Source organism: Hirundo rustica, chromosome 20, assembly GCF_015227805.2.
Source record: "Hirundo rustica isolate bHirRus1 chromosome 20, bHirRus1.pri.v3, whole genome shotgun sequence".
NCBI classification, from domain to species: domain Eukaryota; kingdom Metazoa; phylum Chordata; class Aves; order Passeriformes; family Hirundinidae; genus Hirundo; species Hirundo rustica.
In genome coordinates, this window is record NC_053469.1 from 3,581,191 (window position 1) to 3,607,218 (window position 26,028).

Below are 26,028 nucleotides of genomic sequence, written 5' to 3' on the forward strand. Positions count from 1 at the left end.
GCCCAGGGGAGCGGCTGGAGCTGGCAGCTGGGTGCCTCCGCAGCGGCTTCGTGCCAAAATCCTCTCCTGGGCTTGCTGCAATGCAAGGTCTGACAGCTCGGGAATAAACGGGGCATTGATCCAGGCACGGCCAGGTGCAGTAATCAGAGCAGGAACAGCGTTCCAGGGGCATTAACAGGAGGACAAATTCCAGCCACGGCCAGCACAGCTGGCTCCAGCCCTGCTCAGCCCCTGGCCTGTCCCAGGATGAGGGGGGACGCACCGGGCACGGGGTCTGATTTATTATTCTGATTTTTTCCCCCAGCAAGAGCAGCTGCTGACACAATCCCTGCCCTGAGCCGGGCTCTGAGCAAGCACGGTGTGGGGCTGGCTGCGTTTGCTGCCTGTCCTCTGCCAGCAGCAGCTCCTGCTCCTGTCACAGTGCGACAGCCACCTGCCCCTCCAGCCCCGTGGCCACCTCCCTCTGCCCCTCTGGGGGTCAGCTCACCCAGACCAGCCCGGGGCATCCCAAAAACAGGGTCCAAACCACTGTGCCATCAGGGTGGGGAAACTGAGGCAGGGTGTGGCCGTGAGGAGAGCTCAGAGCAGCTCTGCCCAGCAGGACTCTGGGATCCGGGTGCTTTCTCTTCAGGCTCGGGTGCTGGCGGTGTTCCCCAAGCCCACACTGAGGCTGTGGGGCACAGCTGAGCCCACAGCTCCGATGGGGACGAGGACTGGGGCGGCAGAGGCGATGCTGACAGTCTGCAGCACGCCTGGCTGCCTCAGCCCCGCGTTAACCGCGATCTCTGTGACCTAGAAAACTCCAGCTGGCGCCCGAACCGCTGCGCTGCTTTATTTTGGAATCCACCGAAAAATTATCGGGGGAGATCGAGCTGTGCAGGCTCCCTCCGCGCTGGGGTGACCATCCCGAAAAATAACCCCCCTGATCCGTGCTCTGGGATCACATCAGGGCTCAGAGGGGCGGCAGGAGCTGCCACTTTCCTCTCTGTCCATCCTGAGCTTGGCGAAGGGCTCAGGCTGCTGAAGCGGACTTGGGCTCGCATTGTTCTAGGCCTGGTCTAACCCAAAGGTCATATTTATAATTTGGAAATGGTTCTGGCCTGTCAAACAGAAACACCCCACTGCAAACAGGAGTTTAGACTTGTTTGCAAGCTCTGTGGTTATTCGGAGCTATTTAGTCCGTGGAGAAGCCTGCAGGAATTCGGGCTCTCTCTGTAAAACTGAGGAGCGGGGTTTGTCTTTGGGAGGAGGAGGGGAAATGCTGCTGGAGACTGGGCATAAAGCTGGAATAAGTGAACCCCTGGGGTCCTGTTCAAACCCTTCCCAAACTGGGGGAGTTCGGGCACTCACTGGGCACCACAGGGTTTGGGTACCGAGGAGCAGAAAAGGGGCATTTCCACTTAGGCTGGATGCTTAAAGCGCCCCAAAAAGCCATCCCAGGGCTGCTCAGAGCCCTGCAGGGGTGGGTGATGCTGCCTGGGGGACCACCGTGGTGCTGGGACCCCAATCCCTCCCAGCCACCAGCCAAACCCTGACTCCACCCCGACTTCTGCTTCTCCGAGATACCAGCACGAGGCCCTTCAGCAGAACCTCTGTATCCTGCCCAAACAGGCCCCAGTCCCGGGGCTGAGCCCTGAGCTGAAGCAACAACAAACCTTCAGGTTTAGAGATCTAAATCAAACCCTTATTTTTCTACCCAGCTCCCAATTTAATTTTTTTTTTTGTTTGTTTTTTGTTTTTTTTTGTTTTTGTGGTGTTGCCACCTTCACTTTGAGCTCTTGGGCCCGGCTTAGGGGAGGCGTTAATTTAATTTTAACTCTGTTCTTTGACTGGAGCCGCTGGGAACGGCGGCAGGAGGGTCAGATGGTGCCTTTCCTCGCTGTGTTTGCTCTCTGGCATCCAGCTGACAGCTCCAGCCAGCGCTGAGCCAGGGAGGCTGCGAGTCCCCCTGGCCCCAGCTGGGCTGTTTGTTCTCTGCTGGGCACAGAGCCGGGGAAAAAAAACCCAGCGTTTTCCTCCCTGTTTTGAATTTCTCGGCTCTGCCGGGCTTTTTGTCTTGCTTGGGAAGCAGCAGAGCCGCGAGGAGGGGGGACAAGGGAGGTGAGTCCCTCTTTGCTGTCCGCTCAGGCTGGCTCCGCTCGCCTCCCAGTGCTGGTTAATATTTTTTTGCAGCAGGGTCCAAGGGGACGGAAGAGGAGGAGGAGGAGGAGGAGAAGGAGGAGGAGGAGGAGAGCATCAGAGGAAGGCAGGGGCCCCACGACATCCCGGCAGGGAAAGCCAGCGCGGAGCGAGCCTTGCTGGTGAGTGGTTCCCGGTGGGAATGTGCCGTGGGCGTCACGGGGTTCCCAAGCGGGGGTCTGGACCTTGGGGGGACACTGAGGGGACAGTGGGTGCTGTGGTGGCCGCGTGGCAGCAAGCAGGGGGGTCTCCGTGGGGTGATCCCTTGGGGCAGACCCTGCTCACGGCCTGTGGCTCGTGCAGGGGGGTCTGTGCTGGCCCCACCGCAGCCCTGTGTGCACCCAAAACCTTGTTCCAGGAGCAAATCCCGAGCTGTGGCCTCAGGCAGGACCTGCACAGAGGTGACAGTGTCCACAGGGAGGAGAGGTGACAGTGTCCACAGGGAGGAGAGGTGACAGTGTCCACAGGGAGGAGAGGTGACAGTGTCCACAGGGAGGACAGGTGACAGTGTCCACAGGGAGGACAGGTGACAGTGTCCACAGGCAGGACAAGGTGACAGTGTCCACAGGGAGGACAAGGTGATAGTGTCCACAGGGAGGACAGGTGACAGTGTCCACAGGCAGGATCTGTCCCCCTGTCTCCCGCAGCAGCCATTGCCCCAGCCGCTGACAGGGAGCAAACCTGGCACCTTCTCTGTGGCCGAACAGCTCCAGAATTCCAGCGGGGACAATAAAGCTGTTTCTAGCGGCCTGAGCGGGGTTGTCATGCTCTGGGAATTCCCTTTTTTAAGGCGTCCCTCTGGAGGGTGTTTGGGGGCTGCACACCCGTGCGGCTGGGATCCCGTTTCCCTGCTGGAAAGGGATCCCACCCAGGGATGCGCCCCGGGGCTCGCTCAAACATCCAGGGATGGGCGCTGGGGTGAGCAGAGGAGCCGGCCGGGGATCCAGCCAGCCCGATCTGGCGATTTGCAGGTGGAGATGTCCTACATGAGCCGTGCCTGGCGGGCAGCTGCCCCACTGCCAGCCCCCTGGAGAAGCCCCCGGCCCTTCAGCAGCTCCTCGGGCCCCACGGCCAAGAAGAGCGTCCCGTACCAGAAGACGCTGCAGGAGGAAGGTCCCGGGAGCGGAGAGCCCACCCGGCCCCCGCCGGCCTCGGCGCAGGTGGTGGTGGTGGGAGGGGGCAGCCTGGGCTGCCAGACCACCTATCACCTGGCCAAGATGGGGGTGAGCGGCGTGGTGCTGCTGGAGAGGGACCGCCTGACCTCGGGCACCACCTGGCACACGGCGGGTGAGCGGCGGGGGCACGGCCCGGGCATGGGCGGTTCGGGATGCGCTGCTGTCCCTCCTGGGGTGGATCCACCGTGCGGGCAGCGTCCGCAAGTGCTGGAGGGTTTTGGCTGTAAATGCTGAGAATTTCTGGTTTTCCTTCTGCCGTAATCTATTTTTTTAAAACACCTCCCGATTTTCCTTTATTTTTTTTTTTTTTTTTTCCCCCGTAAGATTTATGTGGCTGCAGGAAAACGGAACTCTTAATTTCCAGTTTCCCCCTCCTTTTCAAACCGCTTTTCTATGGCAGGGAGGCAGAGCTGTATAAGCTCTTTTATTTTTATTTTTTTTTTCCCCGCTTTTTGGGGTCCATCCACCCCAGCACCCCCAGCTCCCCATTCATTCCCCGCCCAAACAAGAGCACAAACCGACGCTTTGCAGCATTCCCGCAAATCCACGAGATGGAGCACGAGCCCCGCACGGCGACACTCGCAGGACCCGGGGACCCCCCCCGCCCCCGTCTCTGCGCCGCGGGTGACACAGGCGACACAGCGCCGGTGCCACCCTGCGCTGTCCCCCGCAGGTCTCCTGTGGCAGCTGCGTCCCAGCGATGTGGAAGTGGAGCTGCTGGCGCACACGCGGGATGTGGTCAGCCGCGACCTGCCGGCCGAGACGGGGCTGCACACGGGCTGGGTGGAGAACGGGGGGCTCTTCATCGCCTCCAACAAGCAGCGCCTGGACGAGTACAAAAGGCTCATGTCGGTAGGGAGGAGCACCCCCGGGTGCGTCCCCGGGGGTGTTTTTGTGGAGCTCTGAGTGTCCTGTCCCTCACTGCCTTACCACCCGGAGGGCAGGATTGGGAGTTGGTCCTTCCAGGGCAGCCTCATGACTTGCAAAAGGCAGCCAAAATCCCTAAAAACTCCTCCAAAGTTGGCAAAATCAAACCCAGCCTTGGATTTCTGAACATTTAAATAGCGTTGTTTTCCCTGTGGTGCGGCATCATTTTTCCAGCTGCACGGGCAGCTCGAGTTCGAAAACAAGGCCATATTCCCTGAAATCCGAGCATCACCCCATGCTGGATTTAGGGTTTGGGAGCTGAAATTGTCCTGGGATTCTCCTCCTCCTCCTCTTTCAGCAGCAAGGGATGAGCAAAGCTTTTGTTCCTCACCCGAGCTCCCGGTTTTCCTGTCCCTCGGCAGCTGGGGAAGGTGTACGGCGTGGAGTCCCACGTGCTGACCCCGTCGCAGACCAAGGACCTGTACCCTCTGATGAACATTGATGACCTGTACGGCACCCTGTACGTCCCCAAGGATGGCACCATGGACCCCGCTGGCACCTGCTCCACCCTCGCTAGAGCAGCAACTGCCAGAGGCGCTACGGTACCTCTTAATTAGTAATTTGCTCATTAAATGCCCGTTGGTTTCATCCTCTGCCTTCCTCAGCTCCTCCTCTCCCACCGGGGCAGAGCTGCTCCTGCAGATTTGGCTCTTCCCCAAGAAGGGCTTTGGCCCCTTGGCTGGGTCACAGTGACATGGCAGGAGCCTCGAGATCCAGGGGAAATAGAGGGTGGGAAAAAGACCTTTAGGAGCAAGACAAGCTCAGAACGCTGCTCAGGTTCTCTTTTCCCAGATTTGGGGGCTGCACGTCCGGTGAGGCGCGTTGTCCCCCTGCCCTGTCCCCCTGCTGTGACCCTGCCACCCTCCCTCTGCCACCAGATCATCGAGAACTGCCCAGTGACGGGCATCCAGGTGAGAACCGATGACTTTGGGGTGAAGAGGGTGCACGCAGTGGAGACAGCCCACGGGACCATCCAGACCCCCTGCGTGGTGAACTGTGCAGGTACGGGGGCAGGGCTCAGGGGAAGGGGTGCGACAGCGGCAGCGGCCGCAGCTCACTGCTGGCTTTGCTCCCGTGAGGAGGACAGTCTGCAGCGGCCCTCATCCCTTGCCTGGCTGTGCCCTGCAGCCCTCCGGGGCTGTGGGGGATGCAGGGGAGCTCAGCACGGCGTTGTTGTCCCTGCAGGAGTATGGGCACGGGCGCTGGGCCGGCTGGCGGGCGTGCACGTGCCGCTGGTGGCCATGCACCATGCCTACGTGGTGACCGAGCGCATCGAGGGCATCCAGGTCAGTCCTGAGCAGCTGCAGCTCGGCTCCTCTGCTCCGGGGGACAGGGCTGGAGGGGCACAAAGACCCCTGGCCCGCCCAGGGCAGCCCCAGACCTGTGGGACCTCCTCATTCCTGCCAGGAGAGTGCACACCCTCAGCAGGGCTGTCACACCACCCTGAGCAGAGCCAGATTTAGTATTTAATGAGGTTACAACTGGCAGGATAATACTGTTTTTTTCCTCAGGATCTCTGTGTTTGGTGTCTGATAGCAGCATTCATAAAGATCCCAAAACCCTTTCTGAGCAAGGCCCAGCCCTGGCAGGCAGAGGTGTAGCTCTCCAAGCGTTTCTAAACTGCCCCGATAAATCTGTTCCTGCCATCTGGCCGCGGAGAATTGCTCAGGAGTCGAAGGAGGCTTCGTTCTCTCAGGCCCCAGCGCTCTGAGGGTGACACATTAATTAGTTTCCATCCTGCTGACACGGTCTGTGCCTGACCTTTCAGCACGAGGTGTAAAAGTGCCGCGGTCCGTGATTACATTTCTGTCCCGGTAACTCCTCCCTGCCCTACGCGGCAAGAAAGACTTCAGAGAGGAAAGAGGCTGCAGCTCGCAGACCTCGGTGCCTCCTGTTCAATCCTCTTAATTCCACTTGTCAACGCGGGTTGCAGTGGGCCCTACACCGATTCTTCAGTGTTATCTAGATGTTTCCCCATCCATTATTCACGAGAACAAATCCCCTCATTCTTCGTGCACCATTGAGCTGCTGCATCCTCCCGCAGAGGCGGGCGGCAGGGGAGTGATGATTCCTGAGCTAGGATCAACCACAGGGGCTGCTCCCCGTCCCCAGGGCACCCCTGGGTGCTGCTCAGGTGTCAGGGTGAGCTGCTCTGCCCGTGGTTTGTCCAGCTTAGCTGGAGCTGAGCCGGGTGCTTTCCTCTTGGGGCAATAAGGTGTCCAAATTTGAGTGCTGAGGGAGCGCTCCCCTGGTGTCCCATCCTCGTCAGGTCACTGCTGCGGGTGCCCATCTGTGCCCTGGACATCACCGGGTGCCGTAGGGGTGTCCCCATGGCTCTTGGCCCCCTCTGGCCCCTGCAGCGCCCCTCCCCGTTTTTCAGAACATGCCCAACGTTCGCGATCACGACGCCTCGGTCTATCTCCGTCTCCAAGGCGATGCCCTTTCCGTGGGTGGATATGAGTCAAACCCCATCTTCTGGGAGGAGGTGAGTGGAGCAGGGAGGTTTTCCGGGGGAACGAGGCAGGTTTCCAGGGAAGCCACCTCGGAGGAGTGGGCGCAGGAGTGAGTGCTCAGCCCCCGCGTTCGGCGGGTACCAGCCTCTGCTGGCTGCTGGGGAGAGCAGGGGGGAGCATCTCCCCTTCGGGGCTGTCTGGGGCACAGATACGCAGTGCAGAGCCCACAGGAGAGCCAGAAGCAGCTGTGCCCATCCCTCTGTGCTTAATTCAGACTTCAGGTTTTTCTGGGTCGTTCAAGAAAACCCCAAAATCCCAGAGATTTGATACAGCCTCGATTTATCTTTTCCAAGGCTGCCAGAGATGAGAAGGTCGCACACCATCAACGATCCTCTGTGTCCTGATTCCTGTTTCTCACCTTTAGGTATCTGAAAAATTTGCTTTTGGCCTCTTTGACCTGGACTGGGACGTTTTCATGCAACACATTGAAGGTGCTGTCAACAGAGTGCCAGTTCTGGAGAAAACAGGAATTAAATCCACTGTCTGCGGGCCAGGTAACATGGCTGTGGCAGCACCGTGGTGGCACCGTGGTGGCACCGTGGTGGCACCGTGGTGGCACTGTGGTGGCTGGGTCTCTCAGAAGATCTTGCAGGAGGCAAAGGGCAACTTTATAACCTGGGGAGAAGAAGAACTCCCTGAATGCAGGGAAAGTGCTGCTGGTGTGGCTGCAGTGGTGGCACCTTCCAAGGGGTGGCAATCCAGGCCTAGCCTGGGTGGAGAAATAGAATCACACATTCAGAGGCTCACAGAGTGGTTTGGCTTGCAAGGGATCTTCAAGGATTATCCGATTCCAGCTCCACTGCTGTGGGCAGGGACGTTTTCCCCTAGCCCAGGTTGTTCCAAACCCCATCCAGCCTGGCCTTGGACACCTCCAGGGGAGGAGCAGCCACAGCATCTCTGGGCAGACTGTGCTAGGGCCTCCCCACCCTTGTCATAAATAACTTCTGTCTTATAATTTCTCATCATCTTATCGATTTCCTATCATCCCAATTGTCCCTCTTTCAGTTTAAAACCATTTCCTTGGGGAGCCGATTGCCTTGGTCCAGTCTGGAGTGAATGGATTTCCAGCTGATGTTGTGGCTGCTGGACTGGAAAATTAAGAGGCAGATGTTTTTAAGCAGTGGCTGTTATTTTACCGAGTGTTATCTTCCATAATTATTTTTACTGTTTGCTCCTGGTCCGGTGACATTAGATTTTCCCAGATTTACATCCCAGGCAGTCTGGTGTGGAGTTAAAGCCATCCCTGCAGTGGCAGCTGGAGGTGGTGCCGGACACTGAGCCCAAGCCTTGCACACTCGGCTTGGCCTTAAAATCCACTAGGTACTAAAATAACAACTGTGGTAAAAGCCCTTTTTGCTGAGGCACCTCAAGGGAAATTCTTTGGGTTGTATGAGGGGAAAGTAGGGCACATCTCGTGCCCTGCAGCAGATCAAACAGGACTTGTAAGAGGTGGAGACCTTGGCCCTGGGTCCAGTGGTTTGATTACACTGCGCTGTGAGCAGAGCGGAGCCGGCCGCTGGTGGGTGAACGTCTCCTCTTTGTAGTGCAACAATGTCATTTTCCAGGGCTCAGCTCTCCTCCTTTTCTCCTCCTTGATTGAAACCAGCAGCCTGTGGCAGCTGAGTCGCTCTGGGCTGAAGCAAATGGCAAAGGCTTTGTCCCCTCTGCTGTGGTCACTGTGCCAAGGTCCCTGGAGCCCTCAGCACCTGTCCCAGGGCAAAGTCAGCCCTGCTGGCAGAGGAGGTGCTTTGGCTGCTGCTCCATTACCTCCCTGAGTTTGTAGCCTGGAATATCTGCACAGGGGTATTGGCACGTGAGGAGCTGCTCTGGTGACAGTGGAAATGTTCTGGCTCCGCTCCTACCTTCTCTGGAGATCAGGGGAAGCAAACTGGGCATTGCTAAGTGGGGAAAGACCACGCTGAAATCAGTTTTCCCTCTCTCCTTTTACATGGATGGATGGGTGGATGGATGGACCACCATCAAACAGGGGGGAGGATTGCACACCTCTGTCGGGGGCTTTGCTCTCCTCCCTGGTGGGGATTTGTGGAGGGATTTCCACGGCTGATGGCCCCTTGGAATAGCACTGGCAGCAGGAGATATTATGAGCACAGGAGAGACACCCCCAGCCCCTCCTCAGCTGAACCAAGTGGCTCCAAGTCATGGAATTTCCCATGGAATTGGCAAAATTGGAACACAGTGTCAGGAAATATGGCCCTGACATTAAAATGGCAGGAAACAGATCAGTGCAGCCCCCTTGGCTGGGGGACTGGGAAGGAAAAAACAGCCCTCACAGTGCCCTGTGCACCTTCTCTTGGGGAATTCGTTTTTCTTCCCAAATTTTCAGTCTAACTCCAAAAAACCTGTGCTGGGAAGTACTTGGTGTTGGTCCAGCTCTGTTGACCTCTCTGGGAGCAGGATGAGGTCAGCACGGGAAGGCGGCAGGAAACCTGTTTGTAAAGTGTGTGACACATCCCCAGAGTGTGTGACGTGTCCCCAGAGAGTGTGATGTGTCCCCAGAGCGTGTGACCCCCCTGTCCTGGCCTGGCTGACACGTCCCCTCTCTGCTTTCCAGAGTCATTCACAGCCGACCACAAACCGCTCATGGGAGAAGCTCCGGAAGTCCGAGGGTTCTTCCTCGGCTGCGGCTTCAACAGCGCCGGTAAGAGAGAGCTGAAGGGGTCATACCCTGCTGCCATCGGATCCCAGGGGATCCTGGCCTCGCCTGCATCCCCCCTGCTCCCCAGGGATGATGCTGGGAGGTGGCTGCGGCAGGGAATTGGCTCGCTGGATCATCCACGGCCGGCCGGAGAAGGACATGTACGGCTACGACATCAGGCAAGTCACGCCGAGTGCCCCGGCTCCCTCCACGGGCACCCCTCCTCCCTGCTGCTCCTTGGGGACGCTCTCAAGGCAGGGCTGGCACCAGGGATGGGTGTCCAGGCAGAGCCTGTGTCCCTCGGAGGGGCTGGAATCAATTACACGCAGTTTAATGGGTGTACACGTGGGGTTTATCTCATCTGCCTCGCTCCGCTCCCACGCAAACGGCCTCCATCAGGCACGAGGAGATCACGGCGATGGGGAAGGACGGGGTAATTACGTTTGGGTTTTGTTGTTCAATTAGTGCCGTGCATAATCCTCTGAGTTAATAATCGGGGGGATGATTTCAGCAGCACGAAGATTAGCTCAGCCCCCCTCCGCAGCACCGCCGGGGCCGCGAGTTGTGGCTGTGCAGATGTTGGTTCAGTAATTGCTTTTGACTTGCTTGATTGTCTTTGATTGGGTTTGGGCTTTCTTACAGGGCTGTAGTGACAGCAAGCGCCTCGCTGTGGACAAAGCTTTGGGAATCTCACGTTGCTTCAGTGGCCAAGCTGGTAAATGCCACGCTGGCTGTGGGAGTGAGGGGCCTGCAGCTGCCCCCTTCTACCAACCAGGCTCGGGAATGCAGAGAGGGAGAAATCCCAGGCTTGGCACCAGCAGAGCCCCCCTGACCTGCCCCAAGGGACCCCAGCCCTGCTCAGAGCAGCCAGGGGCTTTCCACCCAAACATCTCCCTTGTCCCATGTGCCCTGCCATCATCCAGCTGTCAGCCCCATTCCTCCCTTTTGCTGACAATTACCAAGCTCCTCTTTAAATAACTCCCTGCTCCGCACATTTCAATATTTATCCTCTCAGAACATTTGCTTGTAAATATTTCATCTGGCAGCTGTTGCCCGCTTGCTGCTGTCAAAAATCCAGCTCGTCGGTGCAGGGGCTGAGGCTGATGGGGCAGCCAGGGGTGCTGGTGACATGCCACGTGTCACCTTCTGCCAGCAGAAGAGGCAGCTGCTCTCACAGCTCCTGCAGAGGGTCACTTTTATTCCTTGCAGGGCTCAGCCCTGTGCCCTGCCTCTCCTCTGCACCCAGCCAGCCAGGAGGGAAGCTGAAAGTCGCATTTTAAAAGTCCCTAGAAATGGCATTTTGTCTTTCATGCCCTGCCTGGCTCCCTTTCTCCAGCCCTGGGAACGATGACACTTGTGCCCCAAGGCTGCTCCCCGTGAGTTACAGGGCTCTGGGATTAACAACCTGACCACATTCCTTCAAGGAGATTTTCTGTTTGAAAGAGGAAAATACTTCAAATGAATTGAAAATAATTTGGGGGTATATTTATATTTCATCCTGGGGAGAACTGGGTGAAAAGCACAAGGAACGTCCAGGGCTCATTCCTTCATCAGCGCTGCGTGGTGCCATGTTGAACTGGGGCAGAATTAACCTCAAGTTTCACGTTTTTTTCTATTTCCCCTCCTCAGCGGGGCTGTCTTCTGCTCCCAGCTGCCCTGGGGTGGGGCTGGGAGCTCCGTGGGAGCTGCAGCTCCGATGGTCAGCACCGTGGCATGGCCAGCACCAAGCCCTGCTTGGCTCCTCTGCTCCTACCCACAAAACCAGAGCAGGGAGAGGAATTTCACACCAGCAGCTGCATCCACACCTGGGTCTGGGTGAGAAGGCCGTGAGCTGCTGGGCTCACCCAGATGTTGGCCTCTCCCTGCCCTCCAGGAGGTTTCACCACTCCCTGACCGACAACAACCGCTGGATCCGGGAGCGCAGCCACGAGTCCTACGCCAAGAACTATTCCGTCGTCTTCCCCCACGATGAGCCCCTGGCAGGACGCAACGTGAGGAAGGATCCCCTGCACGAGGTGAGGACACGACCTGCGCTGGCCCTCGCTGCAGCAAAAAGGAGCTCATGAGGAGGGGCTGCAGCTCTGTTGTTCCCCAAAAGCTCTGTGCTCCAGCCATCCATCCATCCATCCATCCATCCACCCATCCATCCATCCACCCATCCATCCATCCATCCATCCATCCATCCATTCATTCATTCATCCATCCACCCAGCCATCCAGCCATCCACCCAGCCATCCAGCCACCCATCCAGCCATCCATCCAGCCAGCCAGCCAGCCATCCATCCACCCAGCCAGCCAGCCAGCCATCCAGCCACCCAGCCATCCAGCCAGCCAGCCAGCCAGCCATCCACCCACCCATCCATCCATCCATCCATCCATCCACCCATCCATCCATCCATCCATCCATCCATCCATTCATTCATTCATCCATCCATCCATCCATCCATCCATCCACCCATCCATCCATCCACCCATCCATTCATCCATCCATTCATCCATCCATCCATCCATCCACCCATCCATCCATCCATCCATCCATCCATCCATTCATTCATTCATCCATCCATCCATCCATCCATCCATCCACCCCATCCATCCATCCACCCATCCATTCATCCATCCATTCATCCATCCATCCATCCATCCACCCATCCATCCATCCATCCATCCATCCACCCACCCATCCATCCACCCACCCATCCATCCATCCACCCACCCATCCATCCACCCACCCATCCATCCATCCATCCATCCATCCATCCATCCATCCATCCATCCATCCATCCATCCACCCACCCATCCATCCATCCATCCATCCATCCATCCATCCATCCATCCACCCATCCATCCCTCCTGGGGACATCCCTGCCAGACTCATGTAGTGGCTTCACACTCACCAATTCCTGTTTCCCAAAATTACTGTAGTGGTTTGAGTGACTCTTCGAATTATTTACTCTTTTTCTGCTGGGAGACAACACTTAAGAGAGAAGCAAAGCAAGCTCAAACCTTAAGGGTATAAGGACAGGTTTATTAACAAAGCTACAAGCAAGAAAAAAAATTAATAAGAATCAGAATGAAACCTTCAAAACGCTTCTCCTCCCCCCATGCAACTGTTCACTTTCCCACTGACAGCATAAAGAGACAAAGCTCACTGTGAGGGTTGTGGGGCCATGGGGAGTTTAGTGGCAGAGAGCCTGAGCACTCCCATGGTGTTCAACTCAGCAGATACGGATTGAGAGCCTGGTGGTGATCATGGGCAAGGGAAAAGGGGAGAGGAGAGCTCCGAGGCTGAGTCCATCCCATGGTATTTAACTCAGCAGATACGGATTGAGAGCCTGGTGGTGATCGCTGGGCAAGGGAAAAGGGGAGAGGAGAGGAGAGCTCCGAGGCTGAGTCCATCCCATGGTATTTAACTCAGCAGATACGGATTGAGAGCCTGGTGGTGATCATGGGCAAGGGAAAAGGGGAGAAGGAGAGCTCCGAGGCTGAGTCCATCCCAGGGGCAGCTGAGAGGGTGCTGAACGCTCACAGGAATCTCCTGTCCCTGCTCACCGTGTCCTTCTCACAGTTTAGCAGCAGTTTCTCCCCAAAACGACGTCTCTCAGTGTGGGGTGAGGCTGGGGCACAAGGAGGGGTGTGGGAAGGGGGATGTGCCTCTGTGGAGGTGGTTTTGCCATCACCCCTGAAGTGGTTTCGCTCCCTGGAGCCACCAGCCAGGGCTCTCTCCTGCTCCAGCCCCTTCTCCACTCAAACATCCCTGGGAGAACACTCTCAAGATGCAGCACTTGAGAGAAAACCCCAATTCCCAGCATTTCGCTGCACCAGCAGCTCAGAACCCCCCAAATTCCTCGAGACGCTCAGCGTGACTCAGCACCAGAGCCTCATCCCACTGCAAAGCCACGTTTCCCAAGCCCATTCCTGCTTCCCTCTGATTGACATCACACCATTCCTCTTCCAGCTGGAGGGCAGAGGCTGAAGCACTAAAACAGCCACCCCTGCCCACCAGCCCCCGGTGTTTGGTTGACAGCTCGGTTGTTTTCTGTCACTGAGGATGCAATTTATTTTTTAATAGCACGTCTAATAAGCGATGCCCACTTGACTGACAGGCTGCTATTTATCCATGCAGCTCCAGAACATGTGCTGTGTTTTATAAATAGGCGCTGGATGATTTCTGAGATGTTCAACAAAATCTATTCTCTTCCGAACCGAGGCTCCAAACAAAAATGTCTTAATGGATCCCTAATTAATTGCGTGCAGAGAGATTTTCCTGAGAGCACAGAGGAGGGGTGAGAAGGTTGCCCTATAAATGTTAAATGTTGTTATATAATTACTCTGTAAATGCAGTGGGGAGCCTTGCTGTCTGCTTGTAGCATCTCCTGGTCAGTGATTTGGGCACCCTAGTTCAGGTTTTGGTGGGGTGCACAGCTGGGCTGTTGCTCTCTGCCCCTTGACAACCCTTGAGGAAAATATCCTGCCTGAGGGGGACAAAAATCAGGCAATCCTTAGGTTAAAAAACTGCAGGGCTGATTTTGGCTGTTGACAGCCAAAGCCAAGGGGTCACAAGTCTGGTCTTGAGGCAACATCTGCACCCGAGGAGAGAGCCGGAAGTGCTGCTCAAAATGCTGTAGAAGGGCTTTTATAAAAAAAAAAAATACAATTTTTTCCCGTTTCTTGTGTGTAGGAGCTGCTGCGACAGGGCTGTGTTTTCCAGGAGAGGCACGGCTGGGAGAGACCCGGCTGGTTCAGCCCTGGGGGAGCAGCCCCGGTAAGAACAGCTGGGGTTTTGGGGGGGTCTTCAGCCTGCAGAGACCAGCTGTGGTAGGACCCATCACCATGGGCAGGGATGGGTGGGGATCCAGCACTGAGGGCAGGGTTTTGGGTTGGAGACCTCTCACCATGACAGGGATGCTGAGGTGAGGAATCCATCCCCATGGACAGGGATGTTGGGGTGAGAATCCATCACTGAGGGCAGGGATTTTGGGGTGAGGAATCCATCACTGAGGGCAGGAATGTTGGGATGGAGATCCATCTCCATGGACAGGGATTTCGGGGTGAGGATCCATCCCATGGACAGGGATTTCGGGGTTAAGATCCATCCCATGGACAGGGATGTTTGGGGTGGGAACCCACCCCTGTGGCAAACAGGGACGCCAGGATGGGGACCCACCACCACAGCCGTTTCTCCAGGGGTGGATGAATATGATGAAGAGCCTTTTGGCTTCGGCCTCACCTCCTCCTCCTCCGCGTCCCCGTGCTCCCCCAGGTCCTGGATTACGATTACTACGGCGCCTACGGCCGCCAGCGCCACAGCGACTACACCTACAACCGCCTGCTGGGGGACGAGTACACCTTCGACTTCCCCCCTCACCACGACATCGTGAGTGGGGCTGACGGCGCCTCCTGCCCTGCCAAACCTCCCGGGGAGCCGGGGCCGCTTAGAGGCAGCAGGAAGCAGAACCTGCTGCCCCATGGCTGCTTTTGTGCGGGGAGCTGGTGATGCTCGGAGGGAGGGGAAGCTCCGAAACGGCGAAAAATGTCCCCAAAATGTCCCAAAAATGTTAAGGGAACTGCGTAGCCCGTGCTCAGACACCTCAGGGGAGAGGCCACGGGAATTATGCTGCTGCTTTGCTGAAGTGTCGAGACCAGCTTGGAGGGGGGGGAAATCCCGATTTGATAAAATTTGGGTGTTATTAATGATAACTGTCACTGAGCTGGTGAGGTGAGGAGTGGGATCAAGCTGTCAGGCTCACTCCAGCAAATACCTGCTTCTTTCAGGAGCATTTTGAAGCTTTTAAAGGCACCAGGAGAGTGTTGTGGTATCGTTTCCCGTTATGTAAATGGTTTAATTCGCGTTTCCCTCGGTGGGCTGAGAACGTGGCTCAGCCTCAGCGCCGCGTTCGCTTTAATTGCAGATCAAGAAGGAATGTTTAACGTGCAGGAACGCCCTGGCTCTCTTCGACATGTCTTATTTCGGGAAATTCTACCTGGTCGGACCCGATGCTACGAAAGCAGCCGACTGGCTGTTCAGCGCCGATGTGAGCAAAGCTCCAGGTACAGCCTCAGCTCCTCGTTTTGCTGGGGAAATCTGGCCCCAAAACAACCCGGGGGAACCCAGACCGGCTTTTCCTCTCGAAGCTGCCTTTGCAGAGGTGTGGGAAGCGTGCGGGGGAGGCTGCTCCCCCTGTCCTCACCACAGTCTGGATTCTGCCTCATTTGCACAGGGGCTCCGAGCTCGGGGATGAAGGAGGGAGGTTTCCCTCCGGCTCCAGCTGTGGCTCACATCTGGATGTGCGATGGGTGCTGGAGTAAATCAAGCGCAACCCTCGCCAGCTGTGGTTTGTTGTCCCCTTTTCCAAGGCTGGGAAGCGGCTTGTGGCATTTCCAAGGATGCAAGCTCAGCTCCTCACACAGAAAAGGGGGAAAAAAACCCAAAAGCATCTCTCCTTTTCCCCTGCTGACACAGCCAGGGCCGGGCAGGGCAAAGCCAGGCGGGTGATTTAACCGTGGGGACACACCTTCCTGCTGCCCACCTCCCTCTGCCCCGCGGCTCCGGCTGACGGGCGGCGCTGCCCGTGTCCCCGCAGGCTCCACCGTGTACACCTGCATGCTGAACCGGCAGGGCGGCGTGGAGAGCGACCTGACCGTCAGCAGGATCAGCCCCGGCGCCCCGGGCTCACCCCTGGCCCCCGCTTTTGAAGGTAAAACCCTGAGCCCGGGGATGCTCTGGCTGTGTTCACCCTCCCGCAGTTCATTATTAGTGAAATACTATTTATTATTTATTTTTTATTCTATTTTTATTCTATTCTATTCTATTCTATTTTTATTCTATTCTATTCTATTCTATTCTATTCTATTCTATTCTATTCTATTCTATTCTATTCTATTCTATTCTATTCTATTCTATTCTCTGTGTATATTTCTGTGTATATTTCTATGTATATTTATATTTCTATGTCTATTTCTATGTCTATTTCTATTTCTATGTCTATTTCTATGTCTATTTCTATGTCTATTTCTATGTCTATTTCTATTTCTATGTCTATTTCTATGTCTATTTCTATGTCTATTTCTATTTGTATCTTTGTTTATAATTATATCTTCATTTATATCTTCATTTATATCTTTATCTGTGAATTCCCAGGCTTTCCTGCTCCCTTTTCAGCCGTGTGTCAACGCACACAAAGATGTTGCATTAACAGGTAGACGGGACTCAGTTTCTTCATCCAGGAAAAGCCAATTCTTCATTCACATAATTCATTTTTGTGCAGTTTTCACAGACCTCGTGTGCAACTCTAATTGGTTTAATTTATTGGTTAAAAGGGGTTTTTTTGTGTACGTGCTGCGACTCTCTCTTTTACTCAGGTGTTTACATTTTTCCTTTGTGGATTCTCATGGGACAGATCTATGGTTTATGCAGGCACAAACTTATTTTCCTTACTAGAACAGGCTGTTGTGTTAACGGACTCTTCATTCCTCTGATTCCTTCTTCTGGGAACTTACAGGCTAGCTGGCAACTCATCAGAGCGAGGCCTGAGCTCATAAAGCCTTTCTTTTCCAATATCTCTGCTGTGTGACACACAGACTTTTCCAGCCCTGGGCAGGTTCGTTCACTGCGGTGGCTGCAGGCGCAGGGCTGATTGCATTTTCCTAATGGCAGCCACCTGGCTTTTTCCCCCTCTGTCCCTGGGTCCCTGTAACCTGATTATGGCCCTGTCCCCGGGGCCCTGCCCTGCTCATCGCTGTTATTGGGTTTGTCCAGCCCCGGCTGGCGGCTCTGACCTCTGTCCTGGTCCTTATCAGCTGCAATTAAGGGGGATGGAAAGGCAGCAGAGCCGCCCTGGGGTCAGAAATTACATTAGCGGCTGTGGAGGAGGATGCTGGCCAAGCACAGGGTGTGCACTGGGTGCCACAGAGCCCTGTCCCCACGCTGTGTCACCTTCAGCTCTGCCAAGGGCCACCTCACCCTGTTCGTCCCAGCAGCTTGGGGTGCCAGTGATTTTTTTTTTCCCCCCTTTTTGTGGGAGAATCCTTCTTCCCTCCTGTCTGGGACGCTGGCACGGGAAGCAGGGTGGGAAGTGGCTGGCAGAACTGCAGCCTTTGTCGGGCGCTGGAGGAGTTTAATCACAGCAAAGTCTATTTTTCCAATTACAGTAGGTGGCTGCACTCATTATCGTTATGACAGAATAGCAGAGAGCAATTTCGTAGCAGCAGGAAAGACAGGGGGAAGATTGATTACATATTAATCGGCTCTCAAACACCGTCCCTGGCAACTTTTCCACCCGGGATTATCGAGGAGGTGAAACACTTCCTTGCTTGCAGTACAACTCCCACACTGGTCACCGCAGCGCTCCCTGCTCCCGCCTGTAGCTCACAGCTCCCTCCACACTTCCCTCTGTTCTGTACCGGGACAGGTGCCGATGTTTTTGCTGCTGGTCTCAAGGAGTGTTTTCCCTGTGATGCCCACACACACTTCCACTGTTAATGCCCATTTGGTTTTCACTGAGCCCCACAAAAAGCAGAGCCCCAAAACTTTCCCTGACCCCACAACTCTTTAACACCCTTTTCCTGGCGGTCTCCAGCCAGGGCTGTGCGGGCTGGGGAGGCTCAGGGCTACACCTGAGGCTGTGCAGAGCAGAACCAGCCCAGCCCAGCCCTGTCAGCCCTGACAGGCTGCCCGGGGCTGTGTTCCAGGGGACGGCTACTACCTGGCTATCGGCGGCGCCGTGGCTCAGCACAACTGGTCCCACATCACCACCGTGCTGCAGGACATGAAATTCCAGTGCAAACTCCTCGACTGCTCCGAGGAGCTGGGCATGATGAGCATCCAGGGGCCTCTGAGGTGAGAGGTGTGGGTCCCTCCCTGTGACCCGAGCCTGGAGAGGTGCAGGGAGGGATGGAGAGATGCAGGGGTGGAGGGATGGAGGCATGGAAGGAGGGATGCAGGGATGCAGGGAGGGATGGAGGCATGGAAGGAGGGATGCAGGGATGGAAGGAGGGATACAGGGATGGAAGGAGGGATACAGGGATGCAGGGAGGGATGGAGGCATGGAAGGAGGGATGCAGGGATGGAAGGAGGGATACAGGGATGCAGGGAGGGATGGAGGCATGGAAGGAGGGATGCAGGGATGCAGGGATGGAGGAGGTTTGCCTCAGGTGCAGATCCCCATGTTGGGCAGGGAGAGGTGTCAGCCCCATGACGAGTGCTGATCTGGCTGGGGTATCCCTCCATTTCCCATGGAGCTGACATTTCTTTGGAGGTTGCACATCAGCCACCTCAGCTCCTCTCCGGAGTGAGAAGTCTGTCTTGCCAGCAAGATGAGGGGGCACATTTTTGGGGGATAACCCTCGGGGCAGGCTGGCAGCTGAGCCCCTCACTGTGCCCACTTTGCTGTTTCCCCACAGCCGTGTTGTCCTCCAAGAAGTGCTCGACACCGACCTCAGCAACGAGGCCTTCCCCTTCTCCACACACAAAATCACCACGGCTGCAGGATGCCAGGTAGGGAGGGGCCACGCTCTGAGCTGCCCAGGGAGCTCTGGGCGCTGTGCACCCACCAGCCGAGCAGAGAATCCCAGACTGGTTTGGGCTGGAAGGGATCTGGAGGATCCTCCAATTCCATCCCCTGCCATGGGCAGGGACACCTTCACTGTCCCAGGTTGCTCCAAGCCCCGTCCAGCCTGGCCTGGGACACTTCCAGGGATGGACCATCCGTAATTTCTCTGGGCAAACTGTGCCACCTCCCTCTGTTAGGAGCGTGTCTGCCTCCACTTCATTGCAGAGAGGTTTTCTTGTGGTTTTTGTAGGAAAAGGCCAAAACCCAGAGTGAGGCAAGGGTGTTTCCCTCCCTGCCTGCCTGCCAGGGGCCATCCTGCTCTGCCAGCCCTCCCAGGGCTGTCACACCGCTGAGCTGGGGAAGGGACAGGGTGGCTCCTGGCTTTGCAGTGATGCCAGAGGAACGAGAGATGCCTCCATGGATTAGGGTGAGCGGCGGTGATGAGATCTACCTGACACTCCGGGCAGCTTCCATTTCCCCCTCCTCATAGAAAAACGGGGACAATTTAATGCAAAGCTTGTCAGGTGCTGGCAGCAGGGGGATGTTGTGTTTGATCAGGAGAAGCCTGACAGCCCTAAGCTTCCTGTACAGGCACAGATCATCCTGCTTCTGCCCAGGCTCCAGGGCTCACACATGCCCTGAAGCTGTTGGTTGAGCCTGCTTGAAATACCCAAAGTAGAAGAGTCGGTGACCATGAAGTGTCATTTTTCTCAAAGGAGAAATGTCCCGGGAAAACCTGCTGCTGGCAAATTTGGGTATCAGGGAAAAGCTTTTGCAAGGCCTCCTGGAGAAACTCTGGTTTCACAGTGATGATTATCCCGGGTGAAATATTCCTGTGGTTTTCAAGAACACTTTGAAGAGAGGGTGGAAATTTATAGCCTCTCTTTTCCATGATCCCAGAGCATCCCTCTGCTGCTGGCTGAGCTGGCTGGGAGCAGGGACCGTGCCCAGGACTCGCCCTGGCTGCCGGGCTGGTGCCTGCTGGGGGATGAAGGAGGTGAAGGTGAAGCAGTAAATCTCATAAAAGGCAGCGGGAGAGCCAGGAGCTGCAGCAGGCTGGATGTTAAGGAAATTGGGTTAAGCCACGTGCGGCCACTTTTCATTCAGAATTAAAATGGCTTTAATTCGACTGCAGCTGCCTGCTGAAGAGATTGCTGCTAAATCAAATTAGAGCATCTTGATTTGCGAGCAAGAGCCTGGCCAGGCCTTAGGTGGCTTAACTAAGGCTCAGATCTTGCCTGAGTCAGAATTCATCTCCAAACCGTTGCCATCAATGCACCTTGGGCTCTGGGTGCCCAACAACTCAACCCACAGCGAGTTCCCTTGGAGGAGAACCACGGCCTGGGGGACTTCAAAGCCAATCCACTGCTGCAGGTTGTCCAAAGTGCTGGATTTTAGTCTCCATTAATCCTCCCCTTGTCAGCCTGTGGCAGGCTGATATCATCTTGTAATAATCTGCTTCTCCCCTGGGAAAGGTGTAGAAATGTTCCTGTCTCCGCGGGTGTGATGAGTTTATTTGCATTTCGCTTCAAGTTTGTTATAAATAATCGGGTCCTTCGAGGAAGATAGAGCTGGCGGAGGTTTTGTGGATTCTTTGGAGTGTAAATTCCCTGATGGACAGAGAAAAGCTCCCCTGCCTGAGGGGTGTGGGCTGGGAGGGGACTCCCTGCCTGCTGCCAGGGCCACCCTTCAGGAGGTCTCCTTTGTCCCACTGGACAATGAACACCAGGGACCCCATCCTGCGCTGGAATTAGAGCGGGAGGATTTCTCAGGGCGGCAGGCTGAAGCCTTCGCTGATATTATCACCTTCCAGGGGGATTAAACTGAACCCAGCATCTTTAAAAAGTTATCACTGAGATTTTCCTGCATTAACTCAGCAGTTGAACAAAATCAGCTGGAGTCAAAGGAGAGTTCCAGCAGAGTTAATGACTCTGGAAATTATGGATTGGTTTGTGAGTTTATATATAGAGTCTCTCATTGTATGGAACAGCAGAGAAAGGTCCTCCTTTGAATCTCGCTGCTGGAGACAGGGAAATTCAGGTTTTCTTTTTCTACAATACCTAGGATGCTTTTGAATAGCTGCACAAAAACCCGGGAATTGGTGCTGCTTCACAGCTCCAGCTGGAAAAACCTGTTCCCATGGGAATCCAGCAGAGCTGCTGAGTCCAGCCCTCAGCATTCCCTCCGTGGTGGGACGTGAATCCTGCCCAGGCTTCACACACATGGGGGCCACCCCAATCCCTGCCTGTGCCGAGCCGACCACCGGCACCCCGATTTTCCAGGGTCGCCTGTTTCCTGTGGGGCACTGGGATGCTCGTTCCCCTGGATCACTGGTGGTTTGAGAGGAAGTTTCTCCCGAGAGTAACTTGCTCTGGATTGTAAAGAGCACTTTTGCTGCAGTCACAGGCGGGGTTAATGAGCCGGGAAGTTGCCTGTCAATCCCCGGAGCGCTATGAAGATGGAAGCTGGCTTGCAGCAGCCTCATCTCTGGCTGTTCCCTGATTAGATGACACCTTCGTGAAGGGGAAAAGGCTTCTGTGAGCCCCTTGTGCCCGTGCTCCTGGGGAAGGCATGGCCAGCCTTCGTGCCTCGCTGCGGGGCTGCGCCAGGGCCCAGGGCTGCGCTGGCTCCTGGCGTGGCTCAAAATAAACTCCCCATCCTGAGTGTTCCTTCCTCCGGTTGCAGAGGTTAAGGTTTCTTACAAGCTGCCCTAAACCCTGCCTGAGGATGCGATTTTGTGCGTTGGGGAGGCAAGAATGGGTTTGTGTTCCCAGCCGTGCCCTCCGGCCGTGCTGGCAGCGCAGAGCCCAGGCAGCCCTCGGGCAACTCCTGCCTGCTTTGGGCAGCAGCTGCCGGGGTCTGCATTTGTCCCCGGGATCACAGAGCACAGCCGGCACCGGCTCTGCTTGGAGTAAGAGCTCAGCAAATGCCAAAATGCAGCTCCTGCCCCAAGCACTCCCGCAGCCAGCATGGGCAGCCCCAAAGCCGGCAGAGCCAGCCTGGAAGCGTGCTCTGAGCTGGAAACTGCTTTGTCAACAGGGCAGATCGCAATCCAGAGCGAAACTCCGGAGTTAATCTCTCTCCCAAAGTGAGCTCTGTGTTTGTGGTGGATGTGGACCCAAAGGGATGAAGCAGAGGGGGTTTGTGGGGGAGGAAGTGGAGAAACACAATGGGATGAATCAGAGGGAAAGGCAGCCCAGGCTCAGGGGCTGTCTCCAGGGAAGGTGGCTGAGCTGGGCTGGTCCCAGCTGGCCTGGAGAGCTTTGGGAACGGAGGCTGCTTCAGAGGGACAGCAGGAGGGTGCAGGCAGGGCTGCCTGGCTGAGGAGCTGGTGGAACACAGGCAGGGCAGTGCAGTCTGTCCCCTGGGCTTGCAGCCAGGCTCCATCCCCGGGAATGAGGCGTCTCTGGAGGAGCACCGAGTCCCTCGTGCCGATCTGCTCCTTCCTCCTTGGAGCTTCTTGCGTTTGGTGTGGAGCTGATGTGACAGCACAGCTTTGGGACACAGCCTCCACGGGGAGAACAGAGCATTTCCTGGCGGGAGTGGGATGTGGGTCAGGACACCGGGATCAGCCCCTGCCCAGGAGCCTTTGGGAGCCTCTGCTGTGGGAGCACTGTCCATGCAGGGAACATCCTTGATCACAGCAGTGATGAAGTGCCCCCAAATCAGGACAGTCCTGCTGGGGACCAGCTTCCCTGTCTGAATGGATCAGCAGAGGGAGACAAAAGCTCGGCTGGAGCTGGAGCATCACATCTCACCCCAGCCCTGGAATCCGTAGCCAGAGGATGCTGCCAGCAGCCACCCCTGCCCGCTGGCACTGATGGTTTGAGGTGCCAGGCTTAGGTCGTCCAGAGACGAGAAATTCACTCTGACCCCGTCTTTGTGCAAGGAAGGAGAGCACAGAACTGCCTGCCACCACAAGGCACAGCTGGCTTTTCCTCTCCCCTGCCGTGGGAGCTGTGTCCTCTCCCAGGCTGCGCAGCCCAGCTCCAGCACAGTTTGCCCTCTTGCCTCTGCAGGTCCGTGCCATGAGGCTGTCGTTCGTGGGCGAGATGGGCTGGGAGCTGCACGTGCCCAGGGCTGACTGTGTGAAGGTTTACCGGGCCGTGATGCAGGCAGGAGCCCGGCACGGCATCGCCAACGCCGGCTACAGAGCCATCGACAGCCTCAGCATCGAGAAAGGTCCTCGCTCTCCTTCCAGCAGCGCTCTCTGCTTTTCCTCCAGAGAAGGGCAAGGAGGTTTTTCTCACCCCAGGGTGACTGGAGGTGTGACAGAATGCTGAGAATTCCCCTGTGTGGGCTCCTCTCGAGGGTGTTTTACCCAGGGCCAAGTGAATGAAGGGCAGTGGGTGTCGGGGGGGGCTGGGGTGATGTTTAGTCCTGGCTCTGACAGGGATCAGGGGTGACCCCCGCTTGCTCCCTGCAGGATACAGGCACTGGCACGCAGACCTGCGCCCCGATGACACCCCGCTGGAAGCGGGTTTGGCCTTCACCTGCAAGCTGAAATCCAGCATCCCCTTCCTGGGCCGGGAGGCTGTGGAGGCTCAGAAAGCCGAGGGCATCTTCCGCCGCCTGGTGTGCTTCACCACAGAGGAGTGAGTACCACCGCTGGTGTGCGGCTCCCGGAGCCTGGAGCGGCCCTGGAGCAGCACCCAGCCCCGTGCACACGCAGGTGTCACACCTGCACACACGTGGGGCTCGCTGCGAGCCAGCTCAGCTGTTCTCCGTGCTCTAATTCCATCTCTGATTTAAACCCCGCCGCGAATTCCCTGCTGGATGTTTCGTGGGAGCTGCCAGCGGCGTCAGGGGGGTGTTGATCTTGTTTCGCCCGGAGCAGCGGGAGGTTTTGCAGATTGGGCCGGAGGGATTCGGGGTTCGGGAGGGAGAGGTGAATGAGCCTGTGGGCAGCAGCAGCCCGGGCACGTGGGGCAGAGCCAGACCCCTCCGGCCCGTGGAGGGGCTTTGCTGTGGCAGCTCTGCCCTTGCCTTGCAGGAAGGTGCCCATGTTCGGCCTGGAGGCGGTCTGGAGGGACGGGAAGGTGGTCGGCCACATCCGCCGGGCGGATTTTGGGTTTGCCATCGACAAAACCATCGCCTACGGCTACATCCGTGACCCCGCGGGGGGCCCGGTGAGTGCAGAGCCCCTCCCTGCGGTGGCACAAACCCGTTGCTGTCACCTGGGCTGGGACGTGGGACAGCAGCTCCCTCGTGCTTGCCCTGGAGGGTGAGGGACGTCATGGCTCAGTGGTGAAGCCGGTGTCACCCACTGTCGCTGTGTGAGGTCTGTGCACGGCTCAAGTGCTGCCTCGGGTGTTAATTGCGACCAAATATTTAATTGCAGTAAGGAATTAGTTAATGTTGTAGACGGCAATGACCAATAGGAGCAGGGCAGGCTCTTAATTGACCCTGGGAGACTCCTGGATAATCAGTCAGGTGCCCTCATTAGGCAGCAGCGTGCTGCGGGGACAGAGGTGACATCTCCAGGGGCCGTGTCAGTGCCAAGAGCTCTGTGTGTGCAGTGATTCCTGCTCTTGCTTGCCTCGGCTTTTCACCTGCGTCCCTGCGAGATCCCAAGGAAAGTGGCTTTGTGCCCCCTGGGAACCCCCTTTTCTCCTAGTGATGGATGTTCCTCTTTTTCCTTTTTCCTTTTTTCCTTTTTTTCCTTTTTCCTTTTCCCTTTTTCCTTTTTCCTTTTCCTTTTCCCTTTTTCCCTTTTCCTTTTCCCTTTTTCCCTTTTCTTTTTTTTTCCTTTTTTCCTTTTCCTTTTTCCTTTTTCCCTTTTTTTCTTTTTCTTTTCCTTTTTTTTTTTCCCTTTTTCCCTTTTCCCTTTTCCTTTTTCCTTTTTCCCTTCCCTCTATTCTTTCTTTTCCACTTTCCTTTTCCCATCGTATACCTCCACAGGAAAAAAAAAAAAAAAAAAAAGAAACCTTAAATCTTGAAATTTTTTTATATTATTTTTTTAACAGGGTGCTTTTACCAGTTCTCTTCCTCCTTTCCACACATCCTCTCGGGGTGGCAGAGCAGGGTTTTCTGCAGAGAGCAGATGTGCGGGGCGGGTGGGAGCCTGCCCAGGGGTGGAGCTGGGATGCTGGCACCCTACGGCGGTTTCTCCACGGCTCTGCCTCGCAGGTTTCCCTGGATTTTGTGAAGAGCGGCAGCTACGAGCTGGAGCGGATGGGAGTGACCTTCCCGGCCCGAGCTCACACCAAGTCCCCGTTCGACCCCGACAACAAACGCGTGAAGGGCTTTTACTGAGCGGCTGCTGCGGTGCCGAGAGCGCGGAGGAGCCGCTCGATTCCCGACCCCTGCGTGCCCCAGCTGGCTCCGGGGTCAGCGGCAAGAGCCCGGCAAGCGCCTGGAACTCTCAAGCCAATGTGGGTCGAATTACAGGGGAGAGGAGGAAGCGATTCCAAAAAGTCCCAAGGCTCTGATGCTCTGTTTCCCGAGTGAGGCGGTGCCACTGCAGCAATAATTCTTTTCCGTGGGTTAACTGGCCTGCAAACAGCGTTTGTTTGGTCTCACTGCATATGGAGTGGTTTCGATTTTTGACTTTTTGCTGGAAACTCTTTCCCCCCTGAATGTAGTTTCACGCTGCCTGGAAATGAATTTTTTTTTTTTTTTTATTTTAAAAATAATTAAGCTGTTGATACAGCTGGAGCCTCCAAACCCGCCGTCCCTCTGGTGCCTCGCTGCATCTGTCCCCACTCCCCCGGGTGTCACCTCGGCCTGGCTGTGCCCTGGGGGCTCTGCTGGGGTGGGGCCGTGCAGGGAAGGGGCAGGAGAGCAGGATCACGCTGGGGGCTCTTCTCTGCCACTGCAATTTGTGTGTCAGAACCGTGGAATCGTGGAGCAGTTCGGGTTGGAAGGGACCTTAAAGCCCATCCCATTCCGCGGGCAGGGACGCCTCCCAGTATCCCAGGCTGCTCCAATCCCCATCCAGTCTGGCCTGGGACACTTCCAGGGATGGGACAGCCACGGTTTTTCTGGGCAGCTCCTGGCACAGGCTCTGGTGTCAATGGCCAGCGTGG

At 56.2% G+C, this 26,028-nt stretch overlaps 1 protein-coding gene across 1 annotated transcript; it reads left to right on the forward strand.

Moving 5' to 3' along the window:
• Positions 1-3,155: 3,155 nt before the first annotated feature.
• SARDH (sarcosine dehydrogenase) lies at positions 3,156-25,594 on the forward strand. The gene is made up of 20 exons (XM_040083028.1): positions 3,156-3,465; positions 4,027-4,205; positions 4,643-4,822; positions 5,159-5,282; positions 5,466-5,566; positions 6,661-6,765; positions 7,158-7,287; positions 9,366-9,452; positions 9,538-9,628; positions 11,323-11,464; positions 14,131-14,214; positions 14,713-14,826; positions 15,362-15,500; positions 16,034-16,147; positions 18,141-18,288; positions 18,852-18,945; positions 23,020-23,182; positions 23,427-23,595; positions 23,994-24,129; positions 25,130-25,594. The coding sequence occupies exons 1-20, from the start codon at positions 3,156-3,158 to the stop codon at positions 25,253-25,255; spliced, it is 2,736 nt and encodes a 911-aa protein (XP_039938962.1). The 3' UTR covers positions 25,256-25,594.
• Positions 25,595-26,028: the final 434 nt, after the last annotated feature.